Source organism: Thermobia domestica, chromosome 2, assembly GCF_964235325.1.
Source record: "Thermobia domestica chromosome 2, izTheDome1.hap1.1, whole genome shotgun sequence".
Taxonomy (NCBI): Eukaryota; Metazoa; Arthropoda; class Insecta; order Zygentoma; family Lepismatidae; genus Thermobia; species Thermobia domestica.
In genome coordinates, this window is record NC_137455.1 from 96,086,623 (window position 1) to 96,112,264 (window position 25,642).

The following is a 25,642-nucleotide window of genomic DNA, read 5'->3' on the forward strand; positions in this document are numbered from 1 at the left end:
AATCAAGGTAAGAGTGTATTGCAAATAAAAGTAAAACAACTTTAGAAAAGGAGAAGTAGCTATTGTCTGCAATTTCTAGAACAGAAATGGCCATCTGCGATTTCGAAGGTGGACATTTTTTTTTTTTTTTTTTTTTTTAGCAAGAACGCCAATGTAAGTAATTTCTTGCAATTTAATGCTTTATTTGACTTCTGCAACGTAAAACAAAAAAAAAGTAAGGCCTACCTATTTTAGGTTTTATTTTACATTTATAATACAAAGGTGAAAATTCTTAGGTTTTATTTTTAAAATAAAAAATACCCTATCCTGGGGGGGGGGCAATCGTCCCGATCACCCCGCCCCCTGGATCTGCCCCTGACTTGAGCATATGCGTGAAGTTGTTTATTACGAACAGGACAAAAAGAACTGTGATAGATTGATTACAAGTAATCCGGTTAGAAACACTGCTGCTTGCATTTTAGTTCCAAAATCGGCCGCCCGCACTCCTTCGCTGGTCAGGTAATATGTGCTTGAAATTGGTGAATGGATTTTGCAGCATTGTTCGATCTCTTCAGGTAATCCATGAAAGTCATTATGCGATATGAGTCTGTGATTGTTCAATTCCTGATGGGTCGAAACATTTTCATAATTTTTTATTTTTTTTATTTTATTTTTTTAATCGGGTATTTCTTGCTTTAATATGTATTTATCAGTAGTTTCAGGTTTGTATTACTCTGTCCTGGATGGCTATCATAAATTTTAGTGTTTTAGGAAAAGATTTTACTTGCCTTGAGCCAAGCATTTGATTGTCGTTTCTCTATATGCTGTCTTTTAAGTGACTCTTGAAGGTTCCATGGAGTTCATTTGCTCATGCTCTCCATTTGCCATGTGTTTGATTCATAGATTGTGGTGAACTCTGTTCTGGCATCTACAATATTAATACCTACTTCTTCTGTGGGGAGTGCCATTTTGTAAGGTCCATAAAATATAATCCTGTATATTTTTAGGGTTACACTTTAGCCCACAGTCCGAATATTTATATTCTAGTCTACCACTTTTACCAAAATCCACTTAGACACTCCATCTTGATATTACCTTTTATTATAATACGTAATGAAGTAAACATTTACACCTTTTAAATAGCATACATGTTGATTCTACAAGATGGATCCTCTGTTATATATTATGTTTCTCGTTTCTGTGACGACCAATAACACATATCGTCAGATTACCATGTTAACATAAATAATAATATCAGAAAGAAATCAATTCTATTTCTTTTTATATTTTCTTCTTCTTCTTTGAACTAGCTTGTGCATATTTCAATAGCACATATTGTCCGTAAATACAAAAGATAATGTTTAAGATTACATGAAAAATACACAATATTGTTATATAATGACGCTCGAACAATAGGACTTCTTTTGTTTACAATTTAAAAAAAAGAATCCTGGACCGTTAGATATACCATCTAAGTTTTTGAATAACCCTCGTATATATAAAAATTACAATTCATATAATTATATATTACATTCACTTTATATTAATATCATTTTCATATTTATTTTAATTTTCATAATTAATTTTTATTTTTATTATTCATACAATTCAGCGACGATAAAAGAAGGTACATTCAAAATATGGTATACGAGTGATTAATTTTTGAGTCCTAATTAAGTTCTTCATTTCGATGCCATTAATACTTATTGTAAATTGAAAGTTAACAAAATCTAAATTATTCTTTCGGGCATAATTAGGAAGGTTTTAAAAAAGATATTATGATATTCATATAATAGTTCTTTGAACGAGAAAGGATCAAATACATTATATATATAGATTCAAACAACATTCAAATTACAAAAGAAATATCGACAATGTTTAAAATAAAACAAGATAATCAACATCATAATAAAAACTAACACAAATAAAGAAATTATCACTCATTAATTTAAAGATTAAATGTCATTCATGTTAACTTTGGATACAACTTCAGAAGGAACTAATGTCTTAACTAGCTGAAATCCATTTACTTTTTAGTATATTTTGAAGGACGCCATAACTTTAGTTCATCAATATTGCGTAAACCCCAAAATTTACCAGTTTTCACATCCATTAGTTCGAAAACTTTAGGATTAATTTGTTTGATACATAAATATGGTCTTATACGCAGGACCTTTACCATATTAAGAATTAGCATAGTTATCATAACTTTGATAAGCATTATTCATATTCATCTACATTAATACGTAATGAATTAAACATTTATATTATCTGTATAGAATTCTAATAAAGTACAAATAACAAACAAAATCATAACGATATTTACAGCGAAATAAAACAAGAATCAATGCAATACGGTTTGCTCAGATGTCGTAACTTTAGCTTAAGTTACATGACCAACAAATTCGTTTTAGCTGCATTGAAAGTCATAAACCGGAATACAGTCTTGTGCGTTATTTACTTCTACAGTTCTTTGTTTCCTATTTGAGAATTCTTGCCATCTATGAAATTTCTACAAAATCCAATTCGGGGGAAATTAGATCTAATGATTACCTGCTTCCCAAGTGTAGTACGATTCTTATTATTGTTGCTACTAAGATTAGGTTCGGTTACATTACTGGTACACGTGAATCTATCATTATTTTTAAGATTGGGATCATACTTTATTTTCACGTTGATATTTGGAACTTGGTTTCGCTTAAGGTTAGTTTGGTTCAGGTTATTATTATACTGCACCATTGATGGATTTTCAAAATTTTGCAATGTCATACCTAAATGATTGAAATTAACGCATTGCACCGCATTCGGTAAAAGCACCATCTGAGTGTTCACTACTATCATTTTGGTCTTTTCGTTGAATGAACATTTCAACAGTTCCAACTTAGTCGACCAATCACTACAAACATTGGTGGGAACACACGTTCTCTTTCTGAATTTCATGGGTACTGGAATCAACTTTCTTCTGCTACATGAACCAATGTTGCGTACATGTCATTAAACGGTTCTACTACAATTACTTCATCTCCAGGATTAATATCATGTTGAACATATCGCGAATACAAGCAATCAATAGCATTCACTAGACGAAGATGTCTATAACTTTTCGCATATTGATGCATACTAAAATCTTCATTAATTCTATTTCTTTTTATATTTTCTTCTTCTTGTTTTAACTAGCTTGTGCATATTTCAATAGCACATATTGCCCGTAAATACAAGAGATAATGTTTAAAATTACATGAAAAATACACAATACCCTATTGCAACTTTTAGATTTTTCATTCTGAATTATGCCATTAAAATCTGAATCAATCATGTTAAGTTATTTAGTCTCTCTTTTATTATTATTATTCATTTTACTTAGAGATAAAACAATATTATTTTCTACGTAATATTTGTCTATACCTTTTTAGAAATCTTTTAAAGAGCTTAAACATGATAATGTACATAAAAAAAAAAAAAAAAAAAAAAAAAAAAAACCGAAAATTGACTGAAACTTAAACTCATCAGGTTACTATCAGCGATATAAGAAAATAGTTTATGATATATACTATTTGTATATTAAATATACTTTTTTTTTTTTTTTTTTTTTTTTTTATCGATGACTGTACAAAGAACTATTGACAAATGGTATTTGAATAAACCCACAGAAGATTTGTAAATTTCTTTGAGACGGTTACAAAATCAAAATCAAAAGCTGAGTAGCTGAGCTATGAATGAATGTAATTTTAAATAATTCATTCATGTAATTTAATAAATATAACATTTTCACTTTCAGATACTGTGATTCACTGATCTACGCATTCAAATCGAGAAGTTCCGAGAAAAAGAAAGACAAAGTGAATCAACAGAGATACTACAAATTAATGCTGAAAGAAGATGCAGATGCTGCCTTACTACGCGTGTTCGAATGCTTCCTAGAGTCAGCACCACAGACAGTTCTCCAAATGACAATTCTTATCAAAGATACTGCCCATGACCCTCATAATAAATTTACAGGTATATTTAAATGATTATTTTATTAGAAATGTAATTGGAACAAGAGCATTAAGACTGTTTTACCCACAAAGGTATGTCTAAATAATAGTTGTATGGTACAAGGATAAGAATGTTTCTTTCGGTAGAAATATTGAATATTACATACGAAGGTTATTCTAAGGATCAGTGCTTTAAAAGTTCGCATCGTTTTTATACTTAAGATAAAACTAAAATTGGGAGTACTTAATGTCCTAGAATATAGAGGGATGAAAAGGAGTGATAAAATTTCCTCTCTATCTCATATTACCTTCCAGAACTTCTGTAACTATGTTCCATAATTTTTGTTAAGTTCTTGGACTGTGTTGTTTAAATTGTAGTTTTCCTCTGTACTGTATCTTTTCAGAAGATAGCGTGGATTTTACCTGCTAGAACTGTGAAGTAGATAAATTAAGTATTAAATACAATAGGTGTGTTCAGAACTTTGTGTATGCAAAAGGATCTGACTTCGGGTTTAAGTGTTGACCATTCCAACTAAGAGTTTTTCTCAGTCACTATTTACACAAGGCAGTTATCAGGATGATGGTATTTTAACTAAGGTCAAAGTGAAAGTTAGTTACTTGGAAGGGATCGTTAATGAGAAAGAGGAGTTTTATAATGAATGTAAACATAGCTAATCGATCGTCAATAATTAGACAGGGTGTCTATCGGTCACGAAAGTCACGAAATCAGAAATCGGTCATGAAAGTCAAGAAATTTATCTTTTAGGTCACGAATTTTTTATCTGTACAAATATAAGTCCAGACTGGAAAATGTTGTTCTATAAAATGTCAAAATTCATCACCAAAAATGTGTATGGTCGGCTTTAGACGCTACCAAATCGCAAGCAAAGCACACTTCTATCACATGCATGAAAATTCGGCGTAATTCGCTCCTGAGATTGTCTTTCAACTGGCATCATTGAGCAGTTGGCTGTGACATTTCAGTGTATAGCTTTTTGTCATTTATATCAGTGTTCGAAGTGGAAATCAAGAGAGACGGTATGTTTTATTACTATTTTGACTCGACATACCGTCTATCTAAATGTTGAAATACAATGATGGTATGTTGCCTAAAAGATTGCATTTCTATTTACATAATGACTCAAAACCATGAAAGAGTTTCTCCGTAGTTACGGGGGTGGGGCATGGAGAGACTTTGCCCCATCCCCAACTTTCTGAGAAGAATAAAAAAATATCCCCTTATGTTGTGTTATAGAGAATTATGTATGAAAGAATTGAAAGCAGAGTTTTTATATTAACAATTTTAATCAATTTCCTGCGGGAGAACTCACGGACCCCCCACTCGATTGAGAATTAGTCCAGACCTGCGGAAGGTCCGTCCCCACAGCAGACAAGCCGTAAAGCCACCTATGCTCAAACACGGCAATTATATGTATTAAAGCAAGACATGTACATAAGAAAGAAACAATTGAATATGGCACAATCAAATATAAAACACTTAATATAAAAAACAATATGCAGTAGAACAGATTTAACAATAAAGCACTTAAGCAAAACAACAGATTTTTTTTTTTTTCATAGCTTACACTATATTTTTTTCGTAAATACCGGACTCGGTTATGTATTTCTTTATAATTGCAGACACAAAAGAAGTTCCCTTGAACTTATAAAAATACTTTCCGATCTCAATTTAAACAAGTAACATTTTCAATACGCTGCCTTTGGTTTGGATTGGGCCCATGGCCCACGACACCGATTACATAGCCTAACGAACTCATCCCTTTCTGTTATGTAAGTCTGATGTGCTACCAACACAACTAAGGTTGCAAACTTTTGAAAATGGAAATACCGAACACCCTCGAGGAGTATTATATTCTTAAGATTGTGACATCATTGATCGTCAAAAATGTAAACATGAAAGAGGTTACATCACATAAAATTGAGTGATTCGGAGTTCGAATTTAATAATTTTAGTTACTTTTGAGGGATTTATTAAATTTTCCTAATCCAGTTTTGGTTGAGTCGGTACATGTAATTTTTGAAGTCTACCATCAATAATACACCGTATTTAAAACAAAAAATAAAATAAAATTAGCAATATAATTGACATGCACAAGATGAAGCAGTGCTAGGTGCGCTTTTGAATGTACTTTTGTTGACCTTCAGCAGTTTTGATAAGTTCAGTAAATTTTCCTGGCTTCAACTCTTCAGTAAAATCCGCGCTCGACAGGTAGATATCAAAGCGAATTACAAGCTCTGCTTTAACCGTATTCATCGACAAACGATTCCTTTCGTCACTCCAAAATAATCTGAATAGAACAGAGAATAGGACTAGTAAGATGAAAAATTACCGGACATTTAACATCTGGTTTTGAGCTCGTACCAGACACCGGAAGAAGGAAGTTAAAAACCGAGCTGTCCGGTAAAATACTGGATGGTTGGCTACCCCAAACACAACCAACACGAGTACTTGCGTAGGAACAAGGGGTGAACTTCTTCGTATATACCTCATTTTAAAAACAAAATAAAAGTATTAGGAAAAAGATAATAAAAATGTTGGTGTTGTCAACTTAAAATCTTTGACGTGCAAAGCTATTCTTCAATTACTGTGTATAAAAATTAATTTATTAAAGATATCGTATATTAGCGTTCACTTTCCAGTGACGGTATGTCTTGATCACGGAAAACCCAGAGGCGGTATGTCTTCATCACTGAAAAACCAGAGGCGGTATGGCATACCACCGCATACCGTCTCACTTCGACCACTGATTTATATACTAATAAAGAGGAAGAATTTCTGAAATTGGGTGAAAGCCATGGGTTACTGAATCGAACAAATTATTTGTCTACAGAGAAGATATTGTATTTTGCAGTAATACGGTGCCTTCTGAAACGCGACAAATTAAGTCTCGTGTAGATTGGTTACAGGGTGCATAACAATTGTGCTACCTTAGTATGATAGTACGTACGAAACCTCGTTTATTCTCGCTAGCACTAACCATTAGTACTGCTGGCATGTTTTTTTAAAGAAATTATCTAGAGAAGGTGGTGGTTCTAAACGGGAAAAAAAATGCCTATTTTAATTTTTGTGGAGAAGTACTCAAACGAGTAGTATAATGTACTGTAAACTGGGGTTACTTAGTAAATTTTCTTCTTTTTCATACTACCTCTTGTTATTTATTGCAATTAATTTTTATTGCGATGTTTCTAGAGCTTACAAGGGATGAAAGGGAGATTATATATATATCGAAATGCAATGTTTATACACCAATCGAAGGCACTAATGACGCCTATTACGAAACTAATAAAAATTTTCCGAATGCGTATTCTCTACGAGTTATATGAATATACAGGGTGTGCAAAAAGTCCGATGCCACCCTTAGAAGTCGCAAACGGAGAGACAGACAGATGCCAAAACAGGAAAACATGTGTTTGATCATTTTAAAAGTACAACGTATCAAAGCAAAAAGTGTTGTCCCAGGCCCACTCGCAAGGTCCCAGGCGGGGTCCAACTCAAAAGTTTCAAATAGCAAGAAGGATAAAGTTGCATATAGTTGGAAAGCTGTTGGGAAATGAAAGGATGGAACAAGTCTCGACTCTCTAAAATTACGCTGGGCAACATGATGGCCGGTCAAAATGTCAGTAAAAACCTCATTGTAAAGTCTATGGTCACCCCAAAGAACCAGAAACAGTGAGACAGATGTCAAAACAGGAGAAAAAGGTGTGTCATCATACCAAAAGTCCAATGATTGAAAATAAAAGTATTTGTCCCAGGGTCCTCCGCATTGTCCCAGATATTGTCCTACACAAAATTTTCACATCAAGGGAAGTCAAGTAGCTTATCGTTTGAAAGCTGCTGTTAAATGAAAACAGATGGAACAAGTTTGAACGCTTTACCATAACACTGTGCAAACATCGTGTGTTTTAGTTCTTCTTTCTGTAGGTGAGTTTCAGTTTGTTTTAATTCTTGAACTCAACGGAAACAAAGGAAATGCTCCTACTGTGAGATTCTGCTCTTTGGGCCTAGTAATGTCCAAAAAAATAAAGAAATATAATAAAACAAAATTAAATTAAGAAATAAAGAAAAGAATTAACACTTGACATTTTTAGTATACCTAGGTAGAACTGGCTAGTTAACATATAATGTATAATAATGGTACTTATGCTCGTTGCCTGGATTATCAAGTATAAAATGATTCAAACATTTTTTTTTTTCACCAGGAACAGCGAATACTTGCAAGTGTCTCACAATGACAATAAGTGCAGATCGGAAAATGGAAAGCGAATGCGCTTAGAGAATCGAAATGAGGATGTACATTTTGACCGGCCGCCATTTTCCACATGGTAATTTCAGAGAGTTGATACTTCTTCCGTCTTCTTTCATTTCCTAACAGCTTTCCAACGATATGCAACTTGACCCCCTTTGCTATTTGAAAATTTTGAGTAGGACCCCTGCAAAGGACCCCAGGACAAATATTTTTACTTTCATTGTACTTTTGGAATGATGACACGTAGTTTCCTGTTTTAACACTTGTCTCACCGTTTCAGATTTTTTGGGGTGGCCATAGACTTTACAATGACGTTTTTGCTGACATTTTGACCGGTCGCCATGTTCCACAGAGTAATTTTAGAGAGTCGAGACTTATTCCGTCTTCTTTCACTTTTTAACAACTTTCCAACGATATGCTACTTGATCCCTCTTGCTGTTTGAAAATTTTGAGTTAGACCCCGGCTGGGACCATGCGGGTGGCCCTGGGACAACACTTTTTGCTTTGATAAGTTGGATTTTTAAAATGATCAAACACATGTTTTCCTGTTTTGGCATCTGGCTTACCGTTTGCGATTTCTAGAGGTGGCAACGGACTTTTTGTACACCGTGTATATTCATATAACACAGAGTATATGCATTCGGATTTTTTTTTATTACAGGTTCGTAATAGGCGTCACTAGTGCTTTCGACTGGTGTGCAAACCATCTTCTACTTCTATATATAATCTCCCTCTCTTCCCTTGTTAGTCCATGTAAAGTTTCCCTGCAGTCATAACAAAATTTTACTGAGACTGAAATTTCCCAGCAGCCAGAATGCGCTGTTTCCAGATAACCTCGCTTTCGAGGCTACTTGAAAAATATAATGTCTTTTCATAGTAGTACAGTAAGAGCTGTGTGAAAAATGCAGCTATTTGAAAAGAACCACTTACACTTTCCTGAGAAGATTGATATATAACATGCCTATGTTTCTTTCATAGTAATGTGCTCCTAGGTTGTTACTTTTTTTTTCACAACTTTTAGTTAAACATAATAAATTGTTGAACAAATCTAAACTATCTACAGTGGTAGCTTGTCTTCCTGAAGACCTACAGAACCAGTAAAAAATTGTTTATGCAATATGCTTTTCTAAACGTGGTAGTATTTTAAACTATGCAAGGGAAATTTTGGCAAATGCCAATACACGCATAAGTTTTTTACTTCTTTAAGACACTACAGCATACCCTACATAATTCTGAACTTTATGTATATATTAGATCCCAAAAGTAATGGCGAAAAATGAAACCTCAGATTCCTGGCAACAAAACAAGAAAAAAATGTTTATATGGCATATAGTTCAGAAATGGACAGGGGCGGAGTTAGACAACTTTGAATGTGTTGTGAAAGGAACTTCACCACCTGCCAGCGGGATAATGATAGGAGCTAGGAATGGGGTTCAGAAAGACATAAAAACCATATCGGCTTGAAATGTTACATGTATGTTACATAACCGCGCCAGAGATTCTCCATATGTCATTTAGGGATTCGCTGAATGTCTGTACGGTAGGAGGGTAATGAAACGATGCAGTAAAGATGGAAACCATACTGATAAAAATTGTTATCCATGGCACGATTGCATGCACATGTACAATGGGGGTCAAAGCAAAGATCACTTAGGATGGCTGCATAATCTCAGTGGGTATACCAGATAGAAACTTGCAAGAGAGGGTAGAAATAAGAACAAGTATAACTAGTCATGCCGTGTGATGAAATAACAGACAGAATCTACAACGATGTGCTGTTTCTGTAACGTACAATCTTACACAGAGTACACTACAAACTACTAGGTCATACGTGCTAACAATAAACGTACCTACAGAGGATGTTCAAAATGCTGTCCTCCCACATCTATGTAACGTACTAATCGTGAGTTTCGAATGCATTCCATCACTCCCGGTGTGTTGCGTAACTGTTCACACGCATCTTCAATGCGGTTTTGTAAATCGGCAGGTTCCTTTCCCTAAGTGTGAAGTTCCTTTCTCCCCACATTCGAAGCTGTCTAGCTCTGCCCTTGTCCATTTCCAGACTGTATGTCATATAAACATTTGCACTCGTTTTGGTGCCAGGAATCTGTGGTTTCATTTTTCACTATTACTTTTGGGACACCCTGTATACAGTGGATATAGTGAAAGCGATGTGAATATGGTTACCTACTGGTCTCTGTTCACTATGTATCTTATGAGTTACTGCATTCCTTTCGTGGTGTAGCAGTTGTTGTGTTTACGCAGTATTATTAGTGAAAGTGTGTTAGGAAGGGAGACATGGGTAATTTCCTGAATTAATTACAGAGTTGCCAGAATATAAGGACAGTAAAAATCAGTAGACGTAGACTTTTTTTTTTTTTTTTTTTGTTTTGTTTTGTGTTGTTTTGTTTTGTAATTGTGTACGGTTGTTTAACTGATAGTTTGATTTGAAGAGAAAATGGAAAATCCAGAGAAATGCTACATAAAGTAATTTGGTTCAGTAGTGGAAGAACTGTACAAAAGAGGAAAAAACTGCAATGGAGACTATGAATGCTAAACTTTTTAAAATATTCTTTAATGTTTGAAGTTCGTTTTTCATACAAAACAATTAAGTTAGTAGCTATCTGGATATTTTAATGTTTACGTTAAATAGTTTTACATATTCAACGCAAAACAACTAAAAATGTGTACACGGCTCCTCACACACAAATTTCATTAGGTTCATTTTATCTTTTTTATTTTGTTGAAATGCTTATGCATGTGCAAGAAATTTCTCATAAAAGCAATGCACCAATAAATCCGATATCAATATATCTAACGTAATTTGTAAACAATAGTTAGTTCACATTTTACCATCTGCACAAATATATAAGACGTGTAATACTTGTCAACATTCACTTCTAGTCTTTTTTTTTTTTTTTTTTTTAATTCTTCACGAAACTATTGCATTTCCTTACACATCCCACATTATCTATCAAGGTTCGTTTGCATGCATAAATACTCGGTTAACACGAAATGTTAGACATCGTTTGTAATGGATTAAGTGTGTATATTTTGTCTATAATAAAATTAAATCTTAATTTTCACAGCTTTCATGCAGATGACCTCCGTATTGACATCATTGGGAAGCATGGCATGGTCATTAGCATCGTATCATCGAACCATTCGTTTTGCACAAGACGATAAACAAAACATCACTGTTAAAGGATCTGTTATGCAATTTTTTTGGCATTTCATGATATCGGGTAAGAAAAAATTCTGTTTGCCAATTAATTAAGTAGCTCACCATGTTAATATACAGTGTATCTGTTCATTTAATGGTAATTTATTTCACTGTATTTGAAGTATGTCTTTTAGAATCTGTAGAAAATACATTATGTAAATCTTGGATTATAAATCAATGGGAATCTTAATAGATATTCTTTTCGTCTTTCTATAGTACCTTACTGCCTTGATTCTTTTGGGGGAACTAATTTATAATTTCTGACGCATGAAATGTTTCTTTTACCGTGAATTTTAAGCAGAAATTCTTCCAGAATTCTTCTGGTTCAAAATTATTTATCATCAATCTTTTTTTAAGGCTCAATACTGACGTAATGTTGATGCATTTACTTGTAATAAGCTGTAAAATCCAGAAGAAAAAGAAATAGGCATAACGTTGATGTAACCCAAAAAAAAAAACACTAGGTTGTTGATTGGTTGAATTGCAAGGTAACATCCCCTTCACCACCGAGGCAATATAAGACGTAGACCTACAACTTGACATGGAATTTAAACCACATGAGCTCCCACTAAGAGTTGGCACGATGTCTCCCTCAATATAGGCGAGTATGCTAACTATATAGCCACCAGGAAGTTCTATCCTAAGTAGGAATAACACTATCAGGCTTTTGAAAAAAAATAACCTAGCGAGCTTTGGTATTTTTTCAAACTAGATTTAAGTTTTTACGAGGCGCATTCGGAAAGTAACCTCCGATTGGTCACTGTGCGTGGAGTAGTGGGAGCAGCACTACCATCTTTGCGCAGACGTTCATGGTAGATCAGTCTGTATCCATCTGTGATAGAGAAGGTTCTCTGATCACTAGTTCCACTTTTGTAGTGTCTCAAAATATATGCTGCAATAGAAAACCCCGTCAAGTGCAAGCTGTTATACGTTTTCTTACGGCAAAACAATATTCGGCAGCAGATATTCATCGGGAACTTTGTGCCGTGTAAGGGCCAAATGTGTGTTCAGTGAAGTTGTTGTTCGTGAATGAGTCCGTTTATTTAAAAGTGGACAAATAAACATTCATGACGAAGGGAGGAGTGGCAAGTCATCAGTGGTTACTGATGAACTCGTTCAGAAAATTGGGGCCGCGGTGGCTCAGTGGTAGAGTGTTCACCTCTGATGCATGGGGTCCTGGTTCGATCCCAGCTCGCGCCAAATGAACTTTGCGGTGGACAAACACCGTGTGCGTGGGTTTCCTCGGGGTTCTCCCGTTTCCTCCCAATTTCTTCTTTCCACCATTTCATTCATTTCTCATCATCACCGTCTCCTCTAGCCTAGCACGTAACCGTGGGGCATAAAACTAAAAGATTTCATTTCATTTCGTTCAGAAAATTGATGGAACAGTTCGTGAAAATCGACGTTTCACAATCTCGGAGCTTTCCGATGAATTTCCACAAATTTCCAGGACTGTGCTATGTGATTTCAGCGCTTTGGTGATAAGGAGCTGAAAGATGCGGTCACAGGCTGGCTCAAAGCACAGGCGGGAGATTTTTATGCTGATGGAATTTTTAAGCTAATGCAGATATATGATGTGTTTAAATGTTTATGGAAACTATGTTCAAAAATAGAGTAAAGAAGTAGCTTTCAGATGTATATAAAAATTATTTTTTATTTACTTTGGTGTTTCTTTTTTAACAAATCGGAGATTACTTTCCGAACGATCTTCGTATTTCATTTCCCTATATTCACCATCCCTTAATGCACTTTTGTTGAAATTTCTTCCTTTATGATTCCATTTGATGTAAGTAATTAAGCACGTAAAGGGTAAGAGAGAATAGCGTCCTGTGCAAGATGTCAAGTTTGCCATCTCCCTCCTTCCCTTTATAAATATTTGTTTTTACATTCAGTCATTCCCCCATCACTTACGAGATGAAGTAATATCTTTCTCTTTCTCTCTCTCTCTCTCTCTCTACCTTTCAGTCATGGAAATTATCAGACTTCTTTATCTTCGTAAACACTGCCGCTGACTTTCTGAGTCAGAAGGTGCATATTGAGCCCTAGCCATGGCTAACTTTTTATTGAAAGTATGGATAGTTTTTCGTCATTCGTGATAGTTTCAACTAGCTAGTAATGAGTGTCAATCAAAAGAATAAGAAACAAGCAATATTGAATTCCCGACAATCAAGCCAATTATATAAGATCTTATTTACTTACTACCGTGTCCTCCATAGTGTATTTGGTTCACCTATCAAAGCTTTTTATATCTGGAGGAGATTCTGGCCGTGAATCTGAGTGAATATGAAGAAAGACGAAACGAGACAATAGGAAAGACTTCTGCTTTTGTAGTGAGTTTAGAAGAAAACTCAAGGCCAGGGGATTTTAAAAAGAAAAAAGAAAGAAAGCTTCTTATATTGTGACTGCCATTCTCCCGTGTATTATTGGAGTGTATCGAATTGTTTTGCTGTGTGTAATATGAACTAATTTCTCCGTTGCCCCGTTATTTTATCAGTATCTCGAAATTCGAAAACAAAACACAGACTTTTCCATTTAATCAAAATATATACACACAGAGGTTGTTTCCGACTTATGGTAACGAATTTGACATGAGCCTGTAGCGCTGCATAGAAACGGACGAGAGCTAACCGAACAGCAGCAGTTAGAAAGATTTTTTTGGAAATGTCCAATGTGCTCACTTTCCTAGTACGTAAAATGGTGCCACAAATACCACCATACTGGGAAAAGTACTCATATTCCCAGATACTGTGAGCAGTGTAGGGGACGTGGTTTCTAAAATAAATATCAAGCAAAGTCATCTCATATATGCTGAACGGAAAAGGTATATGCTGTAAACTGAGACTGCTTCTACAGGGCAAGAAACAGTTACATCCACGGTTCACTCCGAGCCATAGCCCGAACATGATTCAGAAAGTGAAGCTTCTTGTCCTTGGTCCGAATCCAACAACGTAGAGAGCCGTTGAAATGAAATTGGGGACCTCAGTGGAAACGATGAACATATTGTTAACGAGGATTTAAAGTAAACAAGCGGCGTGAAACTTGAATTTATAAATTATTATCGCAGCATATTGCTGAACGTGCCACAAAAAGTCACGAGTTGAGTGCACACTACCCTGCCAGAAAAAGTAAGAGGTTTGTGCTCACTTTAGATGAGGCATACTTTTATCTGATGACTGCAACAAAACCCAGACACTACTTTAGCGTACACGAAAAAAAAAATCGAATAATGGTATCAGGAAACTGGAAAATTCTCTCAAGAATTTCATGACCATTCCAGGTAAGTTAATCATCCACCGCGTAGTTAAAATGTCAAAATTAACTCTGCGTATAGTCAGATTGTTGTCTTGATCTCGCTGTTTCGCACAGAAGTCGAAGCTTTCTTGGTGTCAGAATAAGGCGTCAAGTCATACATCTGCTTTCATCCATCAAGTTTGGTGGACATGAAGAGCGGAATGGGAATACATGGCAACATCCCGTACAGCAACATCCCTGTTCACCCACCAGACACCTCGCCAATGGATTACTATACCTTTGGATTGTTGGAAAGGGCTCTTGCATGCAAACAACTTAGCATCATGATCGTTCTCTGGAGAACCAACCAGTGGGAATGGACGTGACTGGTGTACTCTTGACATGACTATACTTCATGACTATACCAGCTTGCTCCAATAAAAATTGCGCTGCAGTGTGATAGCTCGAACTCACGGCCACGATTATATTGCCGATAGTGGCAGCATGATATATCATAAGATAAGGTGTCACTTTTGTTACCATAGATCGGAAACACCTCTGTATGGAGTAAGCATACAGCAGACCTACCTAAGAAACTACACAAAATTATATTACTATTTCATAAATCAACCAAATATTATCAACCACTAATTTCAGAATTGTACACCATCAAACTTTTTATTCTCAGTTAACATACAAAACTATATTTTGGGGAAATTGTGATATAGTAAGTGGTATTTTCGTTCTACAGAAAATGATAATGTCTTCTGTGCTTCTTGCTGCGCCTGACAGACTCGTTAAATCCAAAATATAACTATATATTCTAACATAACTATATATTCTAGCATATTCTAACATAACATAGTTAAACGTTCTGATTGGGAGTGTTTTTTTCTTGTTTCGTTACCAGATGACCATATGTAGACGGTGGAAACACTTAAGTCTGATTTCACTATACAGTTATTCTTGGTCGGGTTTTCTTCATTCATTTCTTGAACAAATATTGGGCCGAATTAAACCTTGTGAATATAATATCTAAATAACAATGCATTGTGTTAGTAGTTTTTAAAGTAAGTATGAAGGCTTGGCTATGAGCAAGATATGAGACTACGTGTCCCCTGTCTTTTTAATGTATTCTGTAGGGAGCGACAATATTCAAAATAATGCTATCAATTTAAAATGATGAATATACAAACTTTGTCCAAAGACAAATTGAATCAATTTTGGAGAACAATCTGTACACTTTTTATTATTATTATTATTATTATTATTATTATTTTGTCTAATTCTTTTTACAGAGCACTTAATTTTATTCTTCAGAAGCATGCTTTGAACAGTAAAACTCTCCCAACAATGGAGAAACAAAAGTCACAAAAGTATACGGATTATCCTCTAATTACACACCCCCACACACAAAAATAAAACTTCTGTGTAGCGAACCCCAGGTATGGATTTGATGTATTTTGTTACACAGAATCCATATTTCGTAACCCCAGAATGATTGATCGCGTCAAATTAATTTTAAGGGTAAAAAACTTCACCGATTTTGGATAGGGAGGGCACACGTAGCATAGCCATACACACGTTTTTCGTCCATAAAACAAAATTGACACGGTCAGTCGTCCTGGGGTTTCGAAATTTGAGTTCTGTATAACAAACTACATTGAATCTATACCCTGGGATTCGCTACACAGAACTTGTACCTTTTTTGTGTGGCTGTGTTGTCTATTAAACTTGTCTTTGAACAAAGTTTGAATATTCATGTCTTGAAAAGCTGATTCAATTATTTCGAATATTGTTACTTTGTACAGTCACGAAGCAAAGTCACGTGATACAAAATCTACACTGACACTCATATTGCTTCTTTATCATGTGGTAGATTCATTGCATCGAGCAAATGGCCAGTTGAATGAATTATACTCTGTGGTAGAAATTAGAGACTAACTTCTGCCGTAAGTGGCACCGTAACATTGATTCCATGAAAGGTGCCACGAATAAGGCAAGGCAGTTTTTTCTCTTTAATATTGAGCATATACTATTTCCATTGGCAGGCGGCCACGTCACTTGCAGCCCTGTGTGGCTGAATAAAGAACAAATCAAAGTACACTGAGCCTCATAAAAGTGTGCGTTTCTGTAGCTTTTAAGACCTACCAATAAACATCTTTATCAGAACTTTTCATCTATACGAGGTACTATAGTATATATTCTTGTTGTAAATGTACAGTTCTAATTCACAATAGTTATAAGGCCATTATATTTTAGATAGTTAATGTCGTTTTTGTTTTCTGCATTAGTTTCCAGAATTATCGCTGTAAGCTTCTTTGCAACGTTGTATCCAATATGGGCGTCAATCATTTGTGCTTGCCATTGGGTGCTGATGAGCAGCTGGTTAGTTTTGCAGAAGACTACAGTGTGTGCTACACGTTTCGAGGAACTCATCTTTTGCCTAATTCTTGGGATGGTTTATATTTTTACTTACATTACAATAAAAGATGAAAAGACTCGTTATAAATATGCTACATATTATTTGATATGCTTTGTTGAAAATCTAGTAATGGTAGTGGTGTGGTGTTTATATTCAGATAATGAACGGTGGTTTTACTATCCTACTCTTATTGGTGAATTGGTTTCATTCACCATTGGAATCTCATGCATGGTTCTCTATTACAAATTCTTCCATCCTAGTGAGCGAATTGTACCATTCCCACAGCGGCAGAGTCTCTGTGATCGAAGTACTGATATTCCACTGAAACCAGTTTCAAATTCACAAAATAACAAATAAGCGTACAAAATTATTCTTATTTTTGTTAACTGTATATACAATACATTATTTTTTATTTTTGTTACCAGAATAAATATATATTATTTACCAGTACAAAGAAAGATTAGTTGTAACATAAAATACTTTTGTAACTGTTTTTACATATTTGCGTAATATTATTTTGGAAAGACAAGAAGACAAATGTTGTTGTTTATTTGGAAATGGTATATATGTAATATGTACATATTTATTAATATATTAAGAATGTAATGTGAACCAGGTGAGTATCAACTTATATAAACATATATTGTAATTATAAAAGATATTTAAATCTTTAGTTATTACATATTTGAGTGCTAGCTCATTTATATTACTACTTGGAACATAATGTCTATTCACGAATACAATTGAAACATAATGTTTTCTACGTAAAAAATATTTTGTAACTCTTTTCACAATTTTACATAATATTCTCTTGGGAAAACAAAAACTGTTGACACGTATTTTGTTGTATTGTAATGTTTACAATATTTAATATGTAAATACGCATTACTACATCATTAGTGTAGAATGAGCTGAGTGAGGAACAACTGAAATATGCCTATATTGTATTTACAGAAGATATTAAAACGTTTAATTAATTTATATTAACTCATTTCATATTGCTTGAAAGTTTGAAACACAATGTCTTCCATCAATTTTTAAAAGAAAGTTTTGTATCGTAAAAGATATTTTTGTAATTCATTCTTTTGGACAGAAAAAAAGACTCAGTGTGTATTTTGAAGCGGTATTTATAATATATACTATAACATATATACATAATTATTAATATATTAAGCATGTAAAATGGGCTGAGTAAGGAACAACTTAATTATACGTATACGGTAATTACAAAAGATACTCAAATGTTTAATTAGTTTATATTTGAGCGTTAAGTCATTTCATATCATTACTTGAAACACAATGTCTATCCAATATCCTGACTTACAGTTCTAGGCGGGAACAAGCCATTAATTTGTAACACGTCTCGCTGTATTAAGCTTTTCGAGCTTCAGAACATATCCAAGTTAGTAACAGGTTGAGTTTCCTAAGATTATTCCTTTATTAGATTCCGTTGTATTAGACGAAAAGATCCTTCAAAATAACAGTTAATTAACAGATTACTTTATGGTTTTATGAGGAGGAGTAAAATTAAAATCAAACACCCTTTATAAAACACATTCCTCGCAAAAGTTGACAACACTACTGTTACTTATCGATACTGCCATCTCTCGGGAGGCGAAATGCATAGTGACAACCCATAGGTATACACAGTTGTTCGTTTATTGCTCTACAGGTGAGCATAGTGAAAAGAGTGTTCGTCCAGCATTAGAAATGGAGGCAAGCAAAGAAGAGTAGAGAGATGTGGTTCGTTTCTTGGTGGCTGAGAGAGTTTTATCACGTAAAACTCATCGTTGCATATCTGCTGTGTATGGCGAACATTGCTTGTCACTGACAAGCGTGTAGGAGTAGCATAAGAGATTCCGAGAAGGGCGCACACCACTGCAAGAGGACTTGCTCCCAGAACAAGCCCATGGAGCCATTACCCCTGATGTGATTGCGTGGATTGATGGTCTTATCCGGGAAAACCGACGAATCACAGAGAAAGAAATTCGTGTTCAGGTAGGAATTTGCCATGGCTCCGTGCATTTCATTATCAAAGAACACCTACAGTTCCGAAAAATTTGCAAGACGTGGATTCCGCATCAACTGACGGAGAGACAAAAGATTGACAGAATGGCTTCATGTCTGATGCATCTGCAGCTGTACTACGAGGAAGAGTATGCATTTCCGTCCCGCATCGTCATAGGGGACGTAACGTGATGCCACAATTTTGAGCCCGAAAGCTAGCGGCAAAGCCCACAATAGAAACACACCAATTCTCCCCCGCCAAAGAAATCTAAAGCTGTTCACACGAGTTCCGGTAAAATTATGTTTGCCTTCTTCTTCGACTGCAGGGATCATCTGCTTGTTGACTTCCTCGAGCGTGGGGCCATAATAAATACGAAGAGCTATGAAGACTCTTTGCAGAAACTGACACGCACCATAAGGTCAAAACGCCCTGGAATGCTGTCAAACGGAATCGTCCTTTTGCATGATAATTCCTGTTCCCATACTGCCAATCTGATGAGGGATACGCTTCAGAACTTTGGCTGGGAAACACTTCAACATCCTCCATACAGCCCAGCCCTATCCCGTTGTGATTTTCACATTTTTGACGACTTAAAGAAAGACATTTGTGGACGTCGGTTTCAGTCGGACGAGGAAGTGCAAGAGTGTGTGGGGTTGTGGATCCGTTAGCAATCTAACTCCTACAAGACTGGAATTGATCGTCTTATCTACCAATGGGAAAAATGTATTAACGTGTCTAGCAATCACTTTTGAATAAAAGCATTCCATTGGTACTTTTTCGCGTGTGTTTGGTTTTCATTTGATTGCCCCTCATACATAGAATTTCATAAGTATTTAACTAAAAGAAAGAAGAAAAAGGAAAGTTTAAAGATTCAATAGTAAATTATGCTGGTGTTCAGTCATTGGATTAATTCTGTCTTGGATGATGATAAAACAATCGTACAAAATTTGTTTGTATAAATTTATAAAGAGTGACAGAAGTACAATAGAATGAATTGAGACAAATATAATTAAACTCTTTACAATAAGATAACAATTAAAAAACTATCATAATTTCTAAATTAGTTTATATCATTTAAGACGAACTTAAAATTGTAAATGCCTTAATATTAAAAAAAAAAATCATAATCGAACAATATTTTAGAAGAATAATTTAAATGTAAATACAAGTTAGAGTTGCCTGTTGTTAAAAAAACATTAACTGAGTTTTCAGGAACTCACTATACACTGCTGTTTTTGAAAATTGCAGCACCAAAAAGACACGTGTAAGTGAATTTAAAGCATATTGTTTATGGTTATACTCAAATGATTAAAATTTAAAAACTATACAACGCGTCTAACCTTGGTAAATCAGTATGACGTGGAGCCTTCAGGTGCTGCAATCAAAGCATCTCAAGTTGTGATATCGAATCAAACAGACGTTGAATGTGCTCTTGAAAAACACCTGTCACGCTGCATGTATATGAGTCCACAAAATATCTACACTTTCTAGTAGAGGGTCGTGGCGAAAAAGGTGCCGACCAACCAAATCCGTCATATGTTCGATATGCAATATGTCAGGCGAATAGATCCAAGGGAAGCAGAAGTACCGTCGTTCTTCGAAGAAGGCTTGCACATTCCGGGATGTATGTGCCCGGGCATTATTTTGGTGAAATACAACGGTCGGAGTTGCCTGAAGGAAGTCGACCTTGGTCTGAACTTCCCTGCTGTAGCGATCGCGTTTTGTATTTAATAGCAAATCATACCATATCTGCCATTCGGACGTTATGACACTCGACAACGTTAATTGACAGATTATGCTCAGCACTATAGCATGCAACTCGTACTCGGACAGTCTTGTAGATTAGGTTGAAGCGAGACGTTTCCTAAAACACAACCGTCTGCCATTCAGGACGCTAGCAAAGGCATTCATGCTCCCATCCTGGACTGAGGCTTTTGTAGTTCTGGATTACTAGAAGCCGACGCAAAGGCATGTACCACTTCAGTCCATCATCCGGCAGACTCCGTTGAACCAACGCAGACAAGTCCATTTTCGTTATTGTTTTCCAGCGTCGATCTAACAATGTGGACGACGCTGTACGGTCCGTCACAACCATATAAATAAGATGACGGTCATAGGGTATGGTATGGTAACATTGTCTGGTCTACTGCTCGATCGTAGTTGTGTACGATTCACTACATTGCTTTCACACACACATCACTGTCGTTGCGATATGCCCTGTACGCGCACAAATTTTGCAGTACGAAAAGCCACCTTCCCCTAGACAGGTCATGCAGCCCCGTTGGAACGCAGCCGTTAGTTATATTTGCGTTCTTTGACTCAACGAAGCATAGTGACGTTTCCTACATTTTTTTTTTTTTTCATTTGTTGACATTTTTTCTTGAAGGCTGCGTAACCGTTATTTCGTGTAACTAGTACAGACGCGAAGAGGGCTATTGAGCTCATGAGTGCACCATTCCATTGAAATTATAATCGTTTGTAAGTTACATCTTGCCGTACAAACTTGTGAGTTCAGACGTATTTCAATGGAATGTTGCAATTTTGACATTGCAACCTTATTCTTCCTTTATAATGCAATTTTCACGAACAGGACCGTAATATCTGTAATATCTATAATAAATGCAACGGAATAACGCGCAAAGCATAGAATCGCCAAACTGTCAGAAATATGGTTAGGATTTCACACATTGTAAAGAGTAATATCCTTAGTTTTATTCTTCTCTAGTTTTGGATACATCTCATTGGTCAATTTTTTTCATGCCGTCCACATAAGAATATGTATATCACTGCAATATTAAGGCAAAATATGTGTTATAAAACGGAACTTATAACATAGATTTTCTCATACCCGTTTTCATCATCTCATCAATTGCTGCTCATGACTTTGAGTGTCATGACCTCACTGGTTGTATCTGAAGTTCTAATTTTGATGAGTTGTGTCCGTCCTGTATGGTCCTCGGCTTTCCTCAGAACACTCTGCAATGGTAAACCAGTGATTGTCTTCACTTGCCCAATCCAAGAGGTTGCAGTTGTACTTGATGTCTCTTGCATTCAATCTTTCCCTCGACGATGGTCTTCCGCTAAATTTTCTCCAGGTCGCCTCACAATACGCTCAAAAATCTATAGTATTCTCTTCTTGATGTGGAAAGAGATGCGTTTAGGTATTTCAGTTCTTCGAGTATGTGTTTTTGTTTGTTTGGTACCCATAACTTTCTACGCCAGCACCATATCTTCAGTGCACATCCGTTAAGCATTACTATAATGCATTGTTAGTCCATAGGATAGCTATAAAATCTGGAACGAATGGCGTTAATTTTTCTGACTACCCGGAGGTTGGATAAGTACAATACCCCAACATTGGCCTGACAGAAGTTGACCTGTTAGCCGACTTAAATATTATGGATTTTACCACGACGTGAATTTTGAAATATAACATTGTATGCATGGAAATCTGGCATCAGGGATATATATCTGAGAGGAAAGGATCGCTCTATCGCATGCTCTGGATTCTCACATGTTGATGAAAATTCAAAGATACGTGGCAGAGCATTTTAGGGGAGGAGGGGGGAGAATAGTGGGGTATTGTGGTGAAAAAAAATAAGTGAAAAACGTCAAAAATGAAATTTCTATTTTTACGTTCAACGATTACTTTTAAATGTAAGCTAAAGAAAATGGACAATTAATGAAAGTGAATGAGTATGAAAGAATTGGTGGAATGATAATATGGGAGGAAATGGAATAACCAGGACACGATCTTGTCCACCACTAACATATGGCCTGAGATCGAACCAGGAAGCCCTCACACCAGAGGTGAGTACTCTAACACTGAGCCACCATGCTCGTAACATGTGAAGTTGTTAATCGGATTTCCAAACTCTGTATGTACTCTTAAAGCGAGAACTATTTTGGTTGGCCGCGCCATATATTCTGTACACATATCAAAATTTACGCATTATATAATAAGTTAGATTTTTTTAAAAAAATGTTATAAAAGTAATCATTTTTATTTAAACACAAACATACCATGTTTCTACAGAATAGGATATATTAAAAATTTCTGTTTTAATAAATATTTTGAAAGAATATACGTTGTGATACTAAGTATATATATATATATATATATATATATATATATATATATATATATATATATATATATATATGAGCTTATTTTACAAACTGTAAAACCCATAATAGGGTATGTCCACGGAAATAGGGACAAAAATTCATGAAATATAGTTATAATCTTTAGTCAGGTTGTTCTTTTAATAAAAAATATAGTTGTATGTAGCTGGCATCATTAAATTTTTTTCAGAGAATTACTATTTTCTTATTTTTCCCGTACCTTTCATCTACTAAGTTTTAATGTTGATTATATTATACAAGCCTTATTATTACATAAGTCTTACTTTTTTCTGTCGGTATCCCAAGTAAAATTTCATATAACTGATGAAACCTTTTCTTAAAGTAAAGTTCAATGTTCAACTTAATTAAACTGTGCTTATTTCAAATTATTATAAATGTCTGTTGCTTATACTTAATAATAAAAGACCATTGACAAATGTAACGTGAGTTACCCGATATTCCACTCTGTGCATATTCCACTAAAATAAGTAGCCATAAAATGTAAATAAAAATTTAATATGTTTATCATAATTAAATTATGTGTATCCCTATCTTACATAGTAATTTCATGCATATAGCTATGCCAGAACAAAAGAAAATGTACTAAAAAATCACAGGTTCTGAATGTAGGGAAAAAATTTGTAACGTGAGTTACTATAGTATTTCCTAGGTTTGCTGTATAATATAAAATGACGATCTTTGGTAATTATCTGTATAAATACGACAGCTTTCCTTTTTTTTTTTTTTTTTTTTAACGGATCTTTTAAGTATTGTGGTTAGTATCCTTCAAATATACGTTATTACGTAACGTGAGTTACCATGGACATACCCAATATTGTTTTACGCTGTATTTATGTAGAAACTTTTGAGAACAAATTTTGTTTCTCCGTGGTCGTTGGGCCTTATACAAATGTAAGATTTGGCAGGAATATGTAAGTGATCAGTTGACATTCCTTGTCAAAAGTTATTGACTATTCTATGAATGTAACTGAAAAAGAACATCGTTTTATTTTGTTATTCTTTTTATATATATTTGCTTGAACGTAGGCCTATGTTTCAGAGTTCTGTTCTAGTTGTTTACTATGATCATTTTCAGAGGCTTGGTGTGTAATTTAAAATGTAAGTGAAAAAAAGTATACCTAAACTTCTGGTCTTGTATATTCTGAAGATAATGTTATATGCAGGGTGTATCCAAAGTATAGGGTCATAGGCCAATTCCATTATGAGTAAGGATACGAAGAAATGGAAAGAGAGGAAAATTGTTGGAAATAGGTGGTATTCAATCTAAAATGGAATTTTTTTCTAATGACGTATGGCTGCACCTAATCACACTTGGCGTTTGGGCTCCATACTGGCAAGACGCCATATATTAAATGAAAAAGTAACGTTGCCAGTTTAGTAGTCTGTTCCCTTGACCTTCACCACCCTAAAAATACAACGTTGCTGGATAATGAATTTGTACAGTTCTTGGTTTCCTTGAACAACAATGTGCATGTTCTCCGTGTCATTTTTACATGCTCTTACGTTCTGCTAGAATAGCTTGCTGAACTGGAAACGTTTTTTTATTTTACATTGGGCCGCTTAACAGTGTGGAGCCCAAACGGCTGTTGGGACTAGAGAAATTTCACCATTTTAGATTAAAAACCACCTATTTCCAACGAGTTTACTCTTTCCAGTTTCTCATATCTTTATTCATAGTGGAGTTAGCCTATGACTCCGGACTTTTGATACACACTTGGTATATTGTTATAAATGGTCTGTTGTCATAATTGAATGTACCACTTTTGGAGTAGCAATAGTAGAGCGCAACAAAATATTGTCTTAAAATTTTAAAGGAATATACAGAGTGAGCACAAAGCTCCATTATTCGCCATACAAAAGTTCAGTATGTATTACCAGTGATCAATTTCTTGCCGGAATACAAAGAACAACACGCAACAACTTCACACTTTACCTACGGGTCTATAGGCTCGATATATTCTTCATGCTTATGACACCAAATAATACTTCACCAGGTTGTGTGACACGTCGCATCATTGCCAGTGTATTCTTTTGGAAAGTGCATTGCACAGCATATTTTAGTTTATCAATGGTGCAGTAGCGTAGCCAGGATGTATGTTTGGGGGGGGAGGCCAAGTGCTGTTATAGGTACATATAGAAAAATTACAAACAAAAAATATATAAACATAAAAATATATAAAAAATTACAAACATCAAAGTACCAAAGTACATTGTCGGACCTCTTTGGGGAGTGGGCCGGCCCCTCTGGCCCCCCCTTCCCTACGCCACTGGTCCTCTGCAAGTGTTTTTGATGAAACATACTAGTACATTTTCACAGGTTGTAAGGTCAGGGATCTGAGGTGACCAGTCGAAAGGACTGGAAAATATAGGCGACTTACAGCCAAT

The 25,642-nt window shown here is 35.2% G+C and overlaps 1 protein-coding gene across 1 annotated transcript in view; it reads left to right on the forward strand.

Moving 5' to 3' along the window:
* Positions 1–18,084, forward strand: part of LOC145674242 (XK-related protein 6-like) — a 31,609-nt gene extending 13,525 nt beyond the window's left edge. Inside the window, exons 3-5 of the mRNA XM_081744079.1 lie at positions 3,758–3,978; positions 11,314–11,469; positions 16,973–18,084. Of these exons, the coding sequence (XP_081600205.1) occupies positions 3,758–3,978; positions 11,314–11,469; positions 16,973–17,460 (865 nt within the window). The 3' untranslated portion in view covers positions 17,461–18,084. The remainder of the gene's footprint in view (positions 1–3,757; positions 3,979–11,313; positions 11,470–16,972) is intronic.
* The last annotated feature ends 7,558 nt before the right edge of the window (positions 18,085–25,642 follow it).